The sequence below is a fragment of the Pseudophryne corroboree genome, chromosome 5 (assembly GCF_028390025.1).
Source record: "Pseudophryne corroboree isolate aPseCor3 chromosome 5, aPseCor3.hap2, whole genome shotgun sequence".
NCBI lineage: Eukaryota > Metazoa > Chordata > Amphibia > Anura > Myobatrachidae > Pseudophryne > Pseudophryne corroboree.
The window spans coordinates 331,116,633-331,135,960 of NC_086448.1; the positions used below are offsets into that span (position 1 = coordinate 331,116,633).

Below are 19,328 nucleotides of genomic sequence, written 5' to 3' on the forward strand. Positions count from 1 at the left end.
AAACTTCTGGATGAAGTCCCCACTCTCCCGAGTGAAGGTCGTGTCTGCTGAGGAAATCTGCTTCCCAGTTGTTCACTCCCGGGATGAACACTGCTGACAGTGCTACGACATGATTCTCCGCCCAGCGCAGAATCCTTGCAGCTTCTGCCATTGCACTCCTGCTTCTCGTGCCGCCTTGTCGGTTTACGTGGGCGACTGCCGTGATGTTGTCGGACTGGATCAACACCGGCTGACCCTGAAGCAGCGATTTTGCCAGGCTTAGAGCATTGTAGATCGCTCTTAGCTCCAGTATATTTATGTGAAGAGACGTCTCCAGGTTTGACCACACGCCCTGGAAGTTTCTTCCCTTTGTGACTGCTCCCCAACCTCGTAGGCTGGCATCCGTAGTCACCAGGACCCAGTCCTGTATGCCGAATCTGCGGCCCACTAACAGATGGGCAGTCTGCAACCACCACAGGAGAGACAACCTTGTTCTCGGTGACAGTGTTATCCGCTGATGCATGTGCAGATGCGATCCGGACCATTTGTCCAGCAGATCCCACTGAAATGTTCGTGCATGGAATCTGCCGAATGGAATCGCTTCGTACGAAGCCACCATCTTTCCCAGGACTCTTGTGCATTGATGTACTGACACAGTTCCTGGTTTTAGGAGGTTCTTGACAAGTTCGGATAACTCCCTTGCTTTCTCTTCCGGGAGAAATACCTTTTTCTGAACCGTGTCCAGAATCATGCCCAGGAACAGCAGATGTGTTGTCGGGGTCAATTGAGATTTTGGAAGATTTAGAATCCACCCGTGTTGCTGAAGCACTACTTGTGTTAGCGCTACACCGACTTCCAGCTGTTCTCTGGACTTTGCCCTTATCAGGAGATCGTCCAAGTAAGGGATAATTAATACGCCTTTTCTTCGTAGAAGAACCATCATTTCGGTCATTACCTTGGTAAAGACCCGAGGGGCCGTGGACAACCCAACGGCAGCGTTTGAAACTGATAATGACAGTCTTGTATCACGAACCTGAGATACCCTTGGTGTGAGGGGTAAATCGGGACATGTAGATAAGCATCTTTTATGTCCAAGGACACCATGAAGTCTCCTTCTTCCAGATTCGCTATCACTGCTCTGAGTGACTCCATCTTGAACTTGAATTTCTTTATGTACAGGTTCAAGGATTTCAGATTTAGAATAGGCCTTACCGAACCGTCCGGTTTCGGTACCACAAATAGTGTGGAATAATACCCCTTTCCCTGTTGTAGGAGGGGTACCTTGACTATCACCTGCTGAGAATACAGCTTGTGAATGGCTTCCAAAACCGACGTCCTTTCTGAGGGAGACGTTGGTAAAGCAGACTTTAGGAACCGGCGAGGGGGAGACCTTTCGAACTCCAGCATGTAACCCTGAGATACTATCTGCAGGACCCACGGGTCCACTTGTGAGTGAACCCATTGATTGCTGAAAATCTTGAGTCGACCCCCCACCGTTCCTGAGTCCGCTTGTAAAGCCCCAGCGTCATGCTGATCGCTTTGTAGAAGCCGGGGCGGGCTTCTGTTCCTGGGCAGGGGCTGCTTGCTGCCCTTTCTTACCCTTTCCTCTGCCTCGCGGCAGATAAGACTGTCCTTTTGGTCGCTTTTTATAGGAGCGAAAGGACTGCGGCTGAAAAGACGGTGTCTTTTTCTGTTGGGAGGGGGTCTGAGGTAAAAAAGTGGATTTGCCGGCAGTTGCCGTGGCCACCAGGTCCGAAAGACCGACCCCAAGCAATTCCTCTCCTTTATATGGCAATACTTCCATATGCCTCTTGGAATCCGCATCACCTGACCACTGTCGCGTCCATAAACTTCTTCTGGCAGATATGGACATCGCGCTTACTCTTGATGCTAGAGTACAAACATCCCTCTGAGCATCTCGCATATAAAGGAAAGCATCCTTTAATTGCTCTAGAGTCAATAAAATACTGTCCCTATCCAGGGTATCAATATTTTCAGTCAGAGAATCCAACCACACTACCCCAGCACTGCACATCCAGGCTGAGGCTATTGCCGGTCGCAGTATAACACCAGTATGTGTGTATATACTCTTCAGTGTAGTTTCCAGCCTCCTGTCCGCTGGATCCTTGAGGGCGGCCGTATCAGGAGACGGCAACGCCACTTGCTTTGATAAACGTGTGAGCGCCTTATCCACCCTAGGGGGTGTTTCCCAGCGCGCCCTAACCTCTGGTGGGAAAGGGTATAATGCCAATAACTTCTTGGAAATTAGCAGTTTTCTATCGGGGTTAACCCACGCTTCATCACACACGTCATTCAATTCCTCTGATTCTGGAAAAAATACAGGTAGTTTTTTCACCCCCCACATAATACCCCTTTTTGAGGTACCAGCAGTATCAGAGATCTGCAAAGCCTCCTTCATTGCCGTGATCATATAACGTGTGGCCCTATTGGAAAATACGTTTGTTTCTTCACCGTCGACACTAGATTCATCTGTGTCGGTACCCGTGTCGACTGACTGAGGTAAAGGACGTTTTACAGCCCCTGACGGTGTCTGAGACGCCTGAACCGGTACTAACTGGTTTGCCGGGCGTCTTATTTCGTCAACTGACTTTTGTAATGTGCTGACATTATCACGTAATTCCATAACTAAAGCCATCCATTCCGGTGTCGACTCCCTAGGGGGTGACATTACCATCATCGGCAATTGCTCTGCCTCCACACCAACATCGTCCTCATACATGTCGACACACACGTACCGACACACAGCAGCCACACAGGGAATGCTCTAATCGAAGACAGGACCCCCTAGCCCTTTGGGGAGACAGAGGGAGAGTTTGCCAGCACACACCAAAAGCGCTATAAATGTATATAAACAACCCTAGAAGGTGTTGTTTACTATATATGCGCTCTTAATATATAAATATCGCCAATTTATGCCCCCCTTCTCTTTGTTACCCTGTTTCTGTAGTGCAGTGCAGGGGAGAGACCTGGGAGCCTTCCTCACCAGCGGAACTGAGCAGGAAAATGGCGCTGAGTGCTGAGGAGAATAAGCTCCGCCCCTTTTTCGGCGGGCTTTTCCCCGGTTTTTAAGAAACTGGCCTGGGTTAAAATACATACATATAGCCTTAATGGCTATATGTGATGTATTTATTTTGCCACTAAAGGTAATTATATTGCTGCCCAGGGCGCCCCCAGCAGCGCCCTGCACCCTCCGTGACTGAGTCAGTGAGCCGTGTGACAACAATGGCGCACAGCTGCCGTGCTGTGCGCTACCTTCAAGAAGACTGAGGAGTCTTCTGCCGTCTGCTTTCCGGACCTCCGTTCTGCCGTCTCTTCAGCGTCTGTAAGGGGGATCGGCGGCGCGGCTCCGGGACGAACCCCAGGCTGACCTGTGTTCCGACTCCCTCTGGAGCTAAGTGTCCAGTAGCCTAAGACTCCAATCCATCCTGCACGCAGGTGAGTTGGAAATCTCTCCCCTAAGTCCCTCGATGCAGTGATCCTGTTGCCAGCAGGAATCACTGAGATTGAAACCTAAAAAAAAACTTTTCTTAACAGCTCTTTAGGAGAGCCAACTAGATTGCACCCTCTCGGACGGGCACAAAAACCTAACTGAGGCTTGGAGGAGGGTCATAGGGGGAGGAGCCAGTACGCACCATGTGACCTAAAAGCTTTTTTAGATGTGCCCTGTCTCCTGCGGAGCCCGCTATTCCCCATGGTCCTGACGGAGTCCCAGCATCCACTAGGATGTTAGAGAAAACAAGGTGCTTTTCCATCAATAAATAGGCACCTGCCGTTAGCAGAGCTGCCAGCTGACTCACGCCAGGCATCTCCTACTGCATGGCGCACTGAGGCGATTTATGAGGACACATCTGTATCCAAGCAGAGGCAGAGGACACAGTGTTAGTGGCCATGTGAGTGCTGTGTTTGTGTGAGTGGGTTGGTTGTGTAATAGTGTTCAGCATATGTGTAAGGGGCAATAAGTGCGTCGTGTGTATAAATGCATTAATAATGTGTGGCTTATGTGTAAGGGACATTATGTGTGTCTTTATGTGTATAAGGGCATTAATAATGTGTGGCACATGTGTAAAGGACATTATGTGTATAAGGACATTGATAAAGGTTGGCATAATGCGTAAGGCGCATTATACTTATAAGGACATTAATAATGTGTGTCATATATGTAAGGGGCATTACTGTGTGGTATTATGTGCATAAATGCATTACTAATGTGTGGCATTATGTGTATAAGATGCTCTACTGTGTGGCATAATGTGTATAAAGGGCACTACTGTGTGGTCTAATGTGAATAAAGAGCAATATGTTGTGGTGTAATGTGCATAAGGAGCAATTTATTGTGATGTAATGTGAATAAGGGACACTACTGTGAGGAGTAACGTATACAAGGTAAAGCGATACTACTGTGTGATGTAACATGAATTAGGGACACTATCACATGATAAATTGTGAATAAAGTTGCAGTACTGTGTGGCAGGATTTGAACTGGGGGCATTATTGTGTGGCCATGCCCCTTGCCAGCAAAAACACATACTTTTCTGGGTTGTGCGCCAGATGTGCGCAATGTTCATGTTTAAAATATAGGGGGTGGGAACACCAAAATAATGACTGCTATGGGTGATGGTGCTGGGAAAGGGGTGCAGGGTCAGAGGTAGAACTAGCAGTGGTGCTAGGGGGCACCAGCCAAAATCTTGCCTAGGGCATCATATTGGTTAGGGCCGGCTCTGGCTAAGGGACCTGAAGGTGTTAGACATACTGTTGGTGTGTTGATGATGTGGATACTGAAAGGGATGAAGGCCCTGCTATGAAAGCATGAAAGCATACGGCAATGTTTAGGGCCTTCTCCTGCTCCTTGATAAAAGGGTACTTAGTCATCCTGAAACATTGTCAGAGTAGGTGTTGGGATGTGACTTATTTACTATTACATACTTTTATTGCTTTCAATACTATTGCAATATGCTTTGTTGCTACATGGATACAACATGGATTCAACATGGATAATACAAACTGGTGTTTCATGCATCATTCAGACTTCTACGCAAACCTGTTTGTTTGCGTACAAGTTCGGTGGCAGGGGTCTACACATATGCAGGATCTATTCTGCGCATATGCAGGATGGGTCCTGAGAGCATGCAGGGATTGCCCAGAAGTCACAGCATGACTGATATGCTGCAACTGGTGGGATGGCAGCATTTTTTAATATGGGGCCATATCACCCGCCTTTTATAGACATTGCCATGCCAGGGTCTGCATCTTCCAACACAGACTTCCTGGCTTCGGCTGAGCATTTCCATCAACAATGAGTAAGCTGAGGCTGACCGTCAAATGCAGCACTTGTATCTGTGATGTTGTGAAGAGGCGTTCTTTGTCCTCAGATGGCTCTTGCAGCATTAGAATATTTTGTCATTGCTATGTCCAAAGATCCAGCAGCGATGAGAATAGCGTTCATCTTTGAATCAGGCCCAATGAGTCATTGAACTACTGATTTACATAGACTGTGGCTGGATACATTTGGGAGCGGGAAATCAATTATGGATGAACACATCAACCCGGGCGAATCAGTGCAGCAACAGTCGCACTTTACGGCAGCCCAATCTCGCAGAAAAATGTTGTGCGAATTCGGGATTTGGGTGGTTGAAACGTGTGAGATGTGGTGCCATTGCCGGCATTTAAACACCAAAGCAACGTCAAGTTACACCCTTCTCCCAGAACTTAATTCCCACCTTGGAATGCTTATACAATTGTTTTTGTTAATTTGAGTACAATGTTTATCTACATGGAGCAATGTTTTCATCATACACAGTAAAATGATCCAAGAGTGCCACATTTGTTATTTTAAATAATGATTCCTGCAGATTGTAATATTAATATATATATATATATATATATATATAGTGTACATTCGGCGGCACTCCGGTACAAAGAAGCATACAAGCAGGTTGATAGAAAACAACGTTTCGAAGTTTTTATTAACTTCGTCCTCAGGTTATAACACATACAATAACCACATACCTTTATATACCCTTCCCATGTGCAGGTGAGCTCCGGCGTGGGTCCGGCGTTCAGACGCCCACGAGTGACGTCATCCTGCCGTCCCGCCCACCGGAGGCATCACCCTGTAAACCAAAATACAAATACAGAAAACAATCAAAAGTGCACAAAAAGCATACAAATAAAACACAATATTAAAACAAGCACAGATACAGTACACGCAAATGTCAATAGACCCTTAATATTGTAATGGTTCCCGCTGAGAGATCAATACCACGGATCAAAATCACCAGTCTAACACGTTGACCCCGGACACAAGTATGCTATAAAAAGCAATGCAGTCCCAATGTCTCATTGAGACCCCTTGGTGCCAGCGTCTGTAATTCATGTATCCATTTAGATTCCTTTTGTAACAACATTAAAGATCTGTTGCCCCCTCTCACTTTGACTGGTACATGATCAATGATAATATATTTTAAACACGCCACACTATGTTTAGCGACTGCGAAATGCCGAGCTACCGGCTGATCGCTGGTCCCACTCAGGATAGCTTTTCTGATGGCTAATTTATGATTCGCCATCCGTTCCCTGAGTGTGCAGTCAGTTTTACCCACATAGTGCAAACCACAGGGGCAACTAATCAAATAAATGATAAACTTAGTCGTACATGTGAGTCTAAATTTGATGGTATATTTTTTCCCACTAAAGGGATGATGGAAAATACTACCTGTCAGCAGGGATCTACAGGTCGTACAATTTAAACACCTGAAACAACCTTTACGAAGGGCAAGAAAGGTATTCTGTTCACTTTGTCTGGCAGCCAAATCAGTGACGTCAGTCTTAACTAGCCAGTCCCTGAGATTTCTTCCCCTGGTATACGTGGGCATGATACTAGTCTCAGTCATGTTTAAATCACCATCTGACTTGATCATTGGCCAAAGTGATTTAGCCACCTTAGAAATGACTCCACTCTTGGTGTTAAAATGATTAACCCAAGGTAACCTTGATCTGGTAGATGGTTTTACTTGTTGTGTCAGCAAGGATTGTCTATTGATACTGAGGGCTTTCTCTTTAGCCTGCAACAATCTATCCAGAGGGTATCCCCTCTGACTAAACTTTACAATCATCTCATCAATCCTGGCAATGGCATTTTCTCGTACACTACAAATCCTCACAGCTCGTAAGAACTGTGAGTATGGTAACCCATATTTAGATGGAAGGGGATGAAAACTAGAAAAATGTAGCACAGTATTACGATCAGTGCTTTTCTGATATAAGTCAGTCGACAAAATTCCATCCCTGCACTGAACCAATACATCCAAAAAATTAACACTGTCGCTACTCATATTGAAGGTGAACTTGATTGGATGATTAGATTGATTGTGTGTGCTGATGAAATTCTGTAGTATCTCCTCCGATTTAGACCAGATGACGAACACGTCATCAATATATCTGAGATACAACACAATGGCCTCAGAAATACCAACATTGTCAAAAAAGATTTCCTGCTCAGCTACAAACATATATGAGTTAGCATACGACGGGGCCACAGGGGACCCCATCGCACACCCAGATGTCTGCAGGTAAAACCTGCCATCAAAAATAAAATAATTATGAGTCAAGATCATTTCTAACAACTCAATCACAAAATCTACATCTGGCCCAGTGTATAGAGGATTCCCCTCAATGAGTCTACGCACTGCTAGTAACCCTGCATTGTTGGGAATGACTGTATACAGACTAGAAATGTCTATACTGCACAAAATACTGTTAGCTGGAATCTTCCCCAATTTTTGCAAGTGATTAATAAAGGAAGTCGTATCAAGCAGATATCTATTCCTACTAACAATGCAAGGTTGAAGCAAGGTGTCAAGATAAGTGGCTACTTTTTGAAAGAGCCCATTACGGGCCGCAATAATGGGGCGCCCAGGTGGATTCTCTAGCGACTTATGTATTTTGGGCAATGAGTATAGCACCGGAACAACCGGATAATCCACAATTAATGCTTTCATTAGCTTATTACTAATTACCCCCGTCTCTACTGCCACCTGTAATTTATCATGCAAAATTTGTGCAAACTGACCAGTCGGATCACCCTTCAACAATTTATATACGGTACCATCATTTAGTTGTCGATATAATTCATGTTTGTATGTAACCAAATCCTGTATCACGATACCCCCACCTTTGTCGGCGGGGCGTATCGTGATATCAGTATATGATGCCAAATCTCTAAGCGCATCATATTCAATCTTACTCAAATTATTGTAACACTTGGACTTAGATTCTGAAACAATCCCAACAGATACAGTGTGATTCAATAATCGTCCATAAGTCTTAATGGTGGCATTACTAGAAACAGGATCAAATTTGCTACGATTTTGTAATTTTAACAACTTAGGAGGCAACACCTCCTCCACAACAACTGGTGTTAAGTTCTTACTGCCTCTAAAGTGCTCATGTAGCTTTAATTGGCGGTTCAGTTTGTACCTCTCCACTTCCCACTGAAAGGAATCAAATTTAACCGTAGGGACGAATGAGAGTCCCTTTCTTAGTACCTGTAATTCCGTGGTGGTAAAATGATGAGTGGACAGATTAAACACTATCTCTTCCGATAAAGGGGGGGACGTCCCACTCTGCCTCGTGACTGACGTCACTGATTTGGCTGCCAGACAAAGTGAACAGAATACCTTTCTTGCCCTTCGTAAAGGTTGTTTCAGGTGTTTAAATTGTACGACCTGTAGATCCCTGCTGACAGGTAGTATTTTCCATCATCCCTTTAGTGGGAAAAAATATACCATCAAATTTAGACTCACATGTACGACTAAGTTTATCATTTATTTGATTAGTTGCCCCTGTGGTTTGCACTATGTGGGTAAAACTGACTGCACACTCAGGGAACGGATGGCGAATCATAAATTAGCCATCAGAAAAGCTATCCTGAGTGGGACCAGCGATCAGCCGGTAGCTCGGCATTTCGCAGTCGCTAAACATAGTGTGGCGTGTTTAAAATATATTATCATTGATCATGTACCAGTCAAAGTGAGAGGGGGCAACAGATCTTTAATGTTGTTACAAAAGGAATCTAAATGGATACATGAATTACAGACGCTGGCACCAAGGGGTCTCAATGAGACATTGGGACTGCATTGCTTTTTATAGCATACTTGTGTCCGGGGTCAACGTGTTAGACTGGTGATTTTGATCCGTGGTATTGATCTCTCAGCGGGAACCATTACAATATTAAGGGTCTATTGACATTTGCGTGTACTGTATCTGTGCTTGTTTTAATATTGTGTTTTATTTGTATGCTTTTTGTGCACTTTTGATTGTTTTCTGTATTTGTATTTTGGTTTACAGGGTGATGCCTCCGGTGGGCGGGACGGCAGGATGACGTCACTCGTGGGCGTCTGAACGCCGGACCCACGCCGGAGCTCACCTGCACATGGGAAGGGTATATAAAGGTATGTGGTTATTGTATGTGTTATAACCTGAGGACGAAGTTAATAAAAACTTCGAAACGTTGTTTTCTATCAACCTGCTTGTATGCTTCTTTGTACCGGAGTGCCGCCGAATGTACACTACGTTATACCCGTTGCCATACGGGTCAGGAGGGCACCGGACCGATATACTCTGAGACTGGGAGTGCTGCCGAAGGAATTGTATATATATATATACATATATCTGTTTATGATTGTATGTAGTATACTGAAAGTCCCTACAGCCTTTATAGCCATCCACAATGCAATATAACAATGTAAAACACATATGCTGCATAGCTAAAATGCCACAAAGATGAGGCAGCAAAATTGATACATCACATTTTCTTCATAGTTGGAAAGATCTGACATTTCCAAAAAAACTCTTTAAATACATTAGCATCTGCATCCAGATCAGGCTCTCCATTACATTTATACCTATTTACAATAAATTAATCTATTTGTTAGTAAGAAAAGTACCCAACTTTAGCTATGTTATGATTATTTTTAATTTTTATTATAATCATTATTCTTTATTTATATAGCTACAAAATATTCTTCAGTACTACTGTATGTAGAGAATATTGCTGAGACACATCACTTCCTGCCCTTAATTTTTCTAGCACATACAAGCACAACAACATAGCCACTTAGTCTAACAATGCTGACTACTGTGGCAACTTTAGTTTCAATATATGTACAGTAAAATATATGGACATACTGTATGTCAGTCTGTTCACATAACAGAAAGTGTAATTAAGCATAATTAATAGCAGACTACATTTTGATGGGACAATCAAGATGTTCAGAGGCCAAAACTACAGAAATGGGCTGGAAGTTTATTGAATAATATGTGAATGTGGACTCATTTGACTCAATCTTCCAATCGGGGTTGTTTTGAGGTAGAGGAATAAGCTGGCTTTATTGTCATCTGCATAGCCATATTGCTTTCTCAATTAAATAAAAGGAAATATCACTCACAGTGGGAACCAGTAGCCAAATAATCATGAAAAAGAAATTGTTTCATATAGACAAGCATCAAGGTTTTTCACTGTTATGAACCCCGGTTAAATTCAGCAGCACCAAAAAAGCAAAAACAAATATTCAGGTAAATGTATAAAGCGGTGATGAGTGGAAAAGTGAGCCAGTGGAGAAGTTGCCCATGGCAACCAATCAGCTGTTCTGTATAATATTATAGTATGCAAGTTATAAATGTTACTTCAGTGCTGATTGGTTGCCATGTGCAACTTCTCCACTGGCTCACTTCTCCACTCTTATCACTGCTTCATACATTTACCCCATTGTTTCCAAAGTCTTTATGCTAGAATAATGTTTCCCTAATCTGTTAAATGTCACATTGCTTTTGAAGATTACAGTTAAACTGCAATAAAATTAAGTAATTGGCCACAGTACGTATTCATGCTATGAGTTCAAGTAAGGATGGACTCTATGACCAACACCGCTAGGTTAATAAGCCCTCTATGCACACTGGCATAAGTTTCTGGTTTTAGTTTAGAAATAAGGTTGCCCATTATACTTCATATGGGTTGCAAAAGTCGGTCACTAGAGGGAATCCCTGAGGAGTTTGATAAGTGATATAATCCAATATTACCTTAAAGCTCTTTCTAATCAGACCATGTTTTAGTCTTCCCAGTTTTATGAGTCTTTCAGTTTTATGTCTGAAAATATTTCAGGCAAGACTAATCAGCCCTTTGTTTGGTTGTGCAAGAGCAACAGCTGTTGTTGTTTTTTTTGTGCCTCATTTGGCACTAAAGTCGAGAAGGCAACTTCTGATTTGTAATAAAGTACAGATGTGTATGTAATTAAATGCTTTCTACACTACATATTTAAGAAACTTTTTGTTATATTTATAAACAAACTGAAGTTTCAATTTCCTTCAAAACTCTGCTAGAAAAACCTATTATCCATTTTGAATATTTTGTAAGAAGACCCCCCCACCACAATATCTTTTACTGAATACAAGGTAGTTTAGTCGATGACTAATAAGTGATAGCATTCCATCTGTGAATGTTTCCAGTCAGCCTGTGTCTTTTTATGAGGTTTCCAGTGTAAGTCTGAAGTGGTTGAGAGGGGAAAAAAAATAATGGAAATCTGCTATTAATGGACCAAAAGAAATTCCTTGTGCGTCTCTATTGAATTCTATGGAATCTAATTAAATGAGTTACCTTTTTGCTTCTATTATATTTAATCATTCTGACCTGAGCATAGAACAGACTCTTTTTTTAAACTAGAAAAATGTATAATTATCCACTTTACAACTAACAAAGTATGTAACATGTGTTACTATGTAGCAGTCACGATTTCCCATGATCTCTGTCTGAGAATAATACAATTAAAATGAAAGGAAAAGTACAGCTTCAGGGTATTTATGGATCAGGCAAACTCAATTCCATTTCAATTGGATAATACAATAGATTTACAATAGATAGACATACTTTGTAGATACAATTTTATCCAGTGCTTAGACCTGAACGTAACTGTTGTTGTAGCAGATTGCAATGAAAATAAACAATTCTGACTGGAGAATTCTCTGAAGCTTCCCTTTTAACATCCTGTTTGATTAACTATTTAACTGTAAATTACAGAATTATATGCATAGCTCCAGTGCCAACAGTTGTGTCCAACTGCAAAATATGGGTAGGGGTTGTCCATTTATGATGTTCTAGTTTAACTTAAAAAAAAATAACATGCAGAGGCCACATCTAAGTATGCGTGATCAAGGGCATGCACGCATTGAGCATGTGCTGGGCTAGAAGAGTCTGCCGCTCGTTTGAGGGATAACTATGAAGTTGGCTAGACCGGTGAAATGCATTGAGAGAGATACCGTGCACTCTGCAATAGTGTATTGCTGACTGACATCAACTTGCTGGGAAGTTTTTTCACCATTGCTGCCATCTATCCTATGCATCTGCTTGCTTATCCTCATAGAGTGGTCCTCACTCATACTGCAGGCCTGAGGAATCACCACCTGGTGCTCCATCTGGGAGCCTCCAGTTGCTCACTACTACATGGGAGCCTTGTAATTACCTGACACTGCAGGAACAGTACTACCAAAGTCCACAGCTCACCTCCATCCACAAGACAGAATTTGAGCTCACTATCTTCACAAGGCTACTGCAGCCAAGGAGACGGCCCTGATTTATCCTCAGCGCACAAGGCTGTCTGCACCTTCCTTACTCTGCCACCCAGTGCTCCATCCCAAAGCCTCCAGTGGCTCATTACAAATCTGTGATTTATTGTTGGAGATAAACTTAATCAACTATAAGCTGATTTACCCATGTTTGGCCATATTCAATATGGAACCATGAAATATTCCTAATTCTACTGTATATGTGTGTCATCTATGTTTATATTTGTCTGATTGTAGTAGAGCAACATAAATTGTGACACCTAATGTAAATAATCTCCCCTATGTTTCAGATTATGATAGGTCCTAAGAATTCTTTATTCAAGAATAATGCTGCACTCTTGACCTTTATCAATGCATAGTGTATTGCAATTGAGTTTTTATCATATAACCACTCCATCTTCCATTGTAGAAACTGAAGTTCAACATGATGCTCTTATCTATGTGTAGAATATCCAGTATTAAATTATGAGGAGTCATTTTGTATTACAAACACTGCATATGTGTAAATGTGTCTTTTCAATTTACTACATTTGTTCCCTTCAAAGCATATCTATAAATCGCCTACCAGAATCATGGCTGAATGAAAGGCAGGAGCTTAGCATACAGTCACCAGGACCTATAGTAAAATCTAAGTGGGGCCTGGTGCAACATGTTCATTCGCTCTCAAGGCTGCAGCTTTTCAAAGCAAATTCAGGGGCCAGGATAAGCACAGATAAGTCATGTTTGTGCTTTCAGTTCTGGCCCTCTGGGACCAATACACTAGTATCATTTTGCATTGACAGGCCCCATCGCAAATTAATGGTCTGCACCAGTGCCGTAACTAGACATTTCAGTGCTGTGTGCAAGAGACGGCATCGGCGCCCTCCCTTTAATGTAAACCGTCAGCAGTGCGCGCCGTAGGCGCGAACAAAATATATAGGGGCGTGGCTTCACAGGAAAGGGGTGTGGCCACAAAATAATGCCAGTTCATAATGGTGCACAGTAGTCTCCATTATTCAAATTACGCCGCACAGTGGCGCCACTACACCAGGTAGAGCCCCTTTTTGCACATTAAGGCAGACAGCCTCCCCTTTTTACACATTACGGCAGACAGCTCCTCCTTTTTACACATTACGGCAGACAGCGTCCACCTTTTACATGTTATGGCAGAGAGCGTCCCCTTTTACATATTACGGCAGACAGAGTCTACCTTTTACACGTTTCGGCAGGCAGAGTCCACCTTTTACATGTTACGGCAGGATAGGTCCCCCTTTTACACATTATGGCAGGCAGAGTCTCCCTTACATCTTTACAGCATGGAGAAAGCTGTATTTTCCCAGCTATTGGAGATGATGTCCTCTCCCAGCGTCAACAGAAGAGTTCCACCACACACAAGTGCAGTATGAATGGTACTGACCTGGAAACAACCCAGTTTGGCATCGCGGTATGAAAGGGGTCTGGCCTGGTTTGGAACAGAGTTCCAAATACTGTGTCAGACCTGGTACTTTGGTGCAAAACTGGTATTACTAGCTTTGGTGTTTTGCAGCAGTCCTTTGCAGTTTCAGTGACTGTTGTGCTGTAGCTTTCCTGAGGTCTTTCACTAAAGTAAAATACGTACTAGAAAAATTAGACCAGAGGGGAGGAGAATTTTGGTAAAATCAAATGTTTAGTGTTGTACATCTTTATATATTTTTGTGTTCCCTGTATTAAAAACATTGACGTTTAAATTGTTAGGTATTTACTGCACTGGTAACATAAGTGCTTATTGTTTGCAATTCCTGCTGTCAGTGTATCTAGTTTGTGGTCAGCCTTCGTATAGTTACTTAGTTGAATATATGTTGGTTGGTAGTATTGAAACAGATGGAGTTTGGATTTTCGGTCTGTAATATTTGTAGCATGGATTACTGGCCTGGCTGTTTGGCATCTGTCTGTAGCTATGTGAGAACTCTGGTTTCGGTGGACAAAACAGGTTGTACAAGCTGTTAAAATGTTGTTAGTCTAGGAACATTACAGTCAATGGACCTATCTTGCTACGGCTGGCAGCTTCGGGCACCCGGCGTCAGGGGAAGCGAATGGACCGGCAGCGGCGGCAGGCACTAAACAGCAATGCACAAATCCTTTGTGCATTGCTGTTTAGTGCCTGCCGCCGCTGCCAGTCCTACCGCTTCCCCTGACGCCGGGTGCCCGAAGCTAGCAGCCGCAGCGCCGGAGAGATTTGTCGAGCAGCGCAGCGCTCCCTATCTATAGGAGCTGCTGGCAGCGCCGATCATCGTTGCGGGAATCAAGGAGACAGAGGCAGACGTGTCTCCGTCTCCCTCAGGGGGGGTTTCTGAATACTCAGTGCAGGACAGCACTGCAGCGGCGGCCGGCAGGAGGCAATGAGAGTGGGCGACGGGCAACGGCCGTGCGGGTGGTGCTGCCAGATGGTGCGCCCACAGTGCAGTTGCCCCTCTGGCACACACCTAGTTACGGCTCTGGTCTGCACTAATGATAGTCTCCACATAAGTATGCCCTACACGTGGACAGGACAATCAGTATCTTATAAAGAATCAATTCCACAATCACCCATTATGCTCTTTGTGTATATTACACAGTGAAGTTTTATGCTTGTTTTATGGAAGCAACAGAACAATGTGCAGATTAAACTAGCTTTTGACACCTGACATAATAGCAGTTTTATAGTGACATTTAGCGGAGTTTGTACATCATTTAGTGGTGTTTGTACATAAAATATAATATCTTATTGATTTGTGCATGGCATTATTTAGAGGAACAAGAATTTCAGATGTAAGTTCAGGCTATAGGTTACTATGTTGATCTCAACACAGCAACCACAGTGCTACATGGTAGGAGAGTCACCAGCTCTTCACCATATACTGTAGGGGGCAGGAGGAATCCCTTGTTAGTAGGCATTGACTTATTCATAATATTCACAGTGCTATTTTTATTTCCCCTGCGCTCTGTGAGGAGATCTGTACAGAATGCACTGTTGGGGGTACCCAAGGACAGTCTCAAGATCTACTGCAATAAAAGTTTATTAGTAATAAACTTAATTTAATACATAGAAAACACAGTAAAACCAACTTGGCTGAGCGATTTAACTGCATATACTTACAAAACGACAGAGAAAAACTTACTTGGGGGCAGCTGTTGACTGGAATGCATTGCTTCTTGCGACATTCTGTCTTGCCTTTCACACAAGAACAGATGGTGCAGTTGACAGAAGACCACATCTCTCCATCCTGCAAAAAGAGCCAAAAAAGTGCAGCCATCAGCTGAGGCTTTCAACAGCTTGTGATCCCAGTCATGTATCAAACTACAGGAGGAAAATAACTTCTTCCCCAGGGGTCTTATATCATTACATAACCTAAATGATGACTTATGAATAGGGTCTTTTTTGCAAAGAGAAGATTTGCTTAAAGTAGAAATAGATTATGCTATTAGAGTTTATGGTGTATTCTCACTGCTAATTGTGTAGTGTCATTTATGCTCCCTCCTTTTTTTTTTTTTTTCTTTTTTGTTTAGGGAGCATGGATTATGGTTATGGAAGAGCAATTACAGTCTCCTGTTTCCCTTTCCCATCTCTATATAATATAAGGATTAGTCATGTAAAATTACTTTTTCAGACTAGATGACTGCTTGAGGATCCCCCCATAGGCCTTGATAAATCACAGTTCTTGAGACAGTGCGACCCTTTTAGCCTCTGGGCTCCTCCAATCCCTGGTAGAACGGATCTGTTGATTACTGTTTACATCATATACCGACATCAACTAACTACCCAATGTGTGATCATGTCATGTAAACAGGCAATACTTATGTTTATGAATAAATAAGAATTTACTTACCGATAATTCTATTTCTCGTAGTCCGTAGTGGATGCTGGGGACTCCGTCAGGACCATGGGGAATAGCGGCTCCGCAGGAGACAGGGCACAAAAATAAAGCTTTAGGATTAGGTGGTGTGTACTGGCTCCTCCCCCTATGACCCTCCTCCAAGCCTCAGTTAGGATACTGTGCCCGGACGAGCGTACACAATAAGGAAGGATATTGAACCCCGGGTAAGACTCATACCAGCCACACCAATCACACCGTATAACTTGTGATCTGAACCCAGTTAACAGTATGACAAACGTAGGAGCCTCTGAACAGACGGCTCACAACAAATAACAACCCGATTTTTTTGTAACAATAACTATGTACAAGTATTGCAGACAATCCGCACTTAGGATGGGCGCCCAGCATCCACTACGGACTACGAGAAATAGAATTATCGGTAAGTAAATTCTTATTTTCTCTAACGTCCTAAGTGGATGCTGGGGACTCCGTCAGGACCATGGGGATTATACCAAAGCTCCCAAACGGGCGGGAGAGTGCGGATGACTCTGCAGCACCGAATGAGAGAACTCCAGGTCCTCCTCAGCCAGGGTATCAAATTTGTAGAATTTTGCAAACGTGTTTGCCCCTGACCAAGTAGCAGCTCGGCAGAGTTGTAATGCCGAGACTCCCCGGGCAGCCGCCCAGGATGAGCCCACTTTCCTTGTGGAATGGGCCTTGACAGATTTAGGTTGTGGCAAGCCTGCCACAGAACGTGCAAGTTGAATTGTGCTACAAATCCAACGAGCAATCGTCTGCTTAGAAGCAGGAGCACCCATCTTGTTGGGTGCATACAATATAAGCAGTGAGTCAGACTTTCTGACTCCCGCCGTTCTTGAAATATATATTTTCAATGCCCGGACCACGTCCAACAACTTGGAATCCTCCAACTCGTTAGTAGCCGCAGGCACCACAATAGGCTGGTTCAGGTGAAACGCTGACACCACCTTAGGCAGAAAATGAGGACGCGTCCGCAGTTCTGCCCTGTCCGTATGGAAAATCAGATATGGGCTCTTATATGATAAAGCCGCCAATTCTGATACTCTCCTGGCTGAAGCCAGGGCCAGTAGCATGGTTACTTTCCATGTAAGATACTTCAGCTCCACCGATTTGAGCGGCTCAAACCAATGGGATTTGAGAAAATCCAAGACTACATTAAGATCCCACGGTGCCACTGGGGGCACAACCGGGGGCTGTATATGTAGTACTCCTTTTACAAAAGTCTGGACTTCAGGAACTGAAGCCAATTCTTTCTGGAAGAAAATCGACAGGGCCGAAATTTGAACCTTAATGGACCCCAATTTGAGGCCCATAGACAATCCTGTTTGCAGGAAATGTAGGAATCGACCCAGTTGAAATTCCTCCGTGGGGGCCTTCCTGGCCTCACACCACGCAACATATTTTCTCCAAATGCGGTGATAATGTTGTGCAGTCACCTCCTTCCTGGCTTTTACCAGTGTAGGAATGACCTCTTCCGGAATGCCTTTTTCCTTTAGAATTCGGCGTTCAACCGCCATGCCGTCAAACGCAGCCGCGGTAAGTCTTAGAATAGACACGGTCCCTGCTGAAGCAGGTCCCGTCTTAGAGGTAGAGGCCACGGATCCTCCGTGAGCATCTCTTGAAGTTCCGGGTACCAAGTTCTTCTTGGCCAATCCGGAGCCACTAGTATCGTTCTTACTCCCTTTTGTCGTATAATTCTCAGTACTTTTGGTATGAGAGGCAGAGGAGGGAACACATACACTGACTGGAACACCCACGGTGTTACCAGAGCGTCCACAGCTATTGCCTGAGGGTCTCTTGACCTGGCGCAATACCTGTCCAGTTTTTTGTTGAGGCGGGACGCCATCATATCCACCATTGGTTTTTCCCAACGGTTCACAATCATGTGGAAGACTTCTGGATGAAGTCCCCACTCTCCCGGGTGTAGATCGTGTCTGCTGAGGAAGTCTGCTTCCCAGTTGTCCACTCCCGGAATGAATACTGCTGACAGTGCTATCACATGATCTTCCGCCCAGCGAAGAATCCTTGCAGCTTCTGCCATTGCTGTCCTGCTTCTTGTGCCGCCCTGTCTGTTTACGTGGGCGACTGCCGTGATGTTGTCCGACTGGATCAACACCGGCTGACCCTGAAGCAGGGGTTTTGCCAGACTTAGAGCATTGTAAATCGCTCTTAGCTCCAGTATATTTATGTGAAGAGACATCTCCAGGCTTGACCATACTCCCTGGAAGTTTCTTCCTTGTGTGACCGCTCCCCAGCCTCTCAGACTGGCATCCGTGGTCACCAGGACCCAGTCCTGTATGCCGAATCTGCGGCCCTCTAACAGATGAGCACTCTGCAACCACCACAGAAGAGACACCCTTGTCCGTGGCGATAAGGTTATCCGCTGATGCATCTGCAGATGCGATCCGGACCATTTGTCCAGCAGATCCCACTGAAAAGTTCGTGCGTGGAATCTGCCGAATGGAATCGCTTCGTAAGAAGCCACCATCTTTCCCAGGACTCTTGTGCATTGATGCACAGACACTGTCCCTGGTTTTAGGAGGTTCCTGACAAGTTCGGATAACTCCCTGGCTTTCTCCTCCGGAAGAAACACCTTTTTCTGAACCGTGTCCAGAATCATTCCCAGGAACAGCAGACGTGTTGTCGGGGTCAACTGAGATTTTGGAAAATTCAGAATCCACCCGTGTTGTTGCAGCACTACTTGGGTTAGTGCTACTCCGTCCTCCAGCTGTTCTCTGGACCTTGCCCTTATCAGGAGATTGTCCAAGTAAGGGATAATTAATACGCCTCTTCTTCGCAGAAGAATCATCATTTCGGCCATTACCTTGGTAAAGACCCGAGGTGCCGTGGACAATCCAAACG

General features: G+C 44.1%; 1 protein-coding gene across 2 annotated transcripts in view; it reads right to left on the reverse strand.

Moving 5' to 3' along the window:
• The window catches only part of BMPER (BMP binding endothelial regulator), a 432,288-nt gene that overhangs the window by 121,817 nt on the left and 291,143 nt on the right, over positions 1 to 19,328 (reverse strand). For both annotated transcript variants that reach the window (XM_063922535.1, XM_063922537.1), the window contains exon 10: positions 15,732 to 15,836. In XM_063922535.1, coding sequence (XP_063778605.1) covers positions 15,732 to 15,836 — 105 coding nt within the window. The remainder of the gene's footprint in view (positions 1 to 15,731; positions 15,837 to 19,328) is intronic.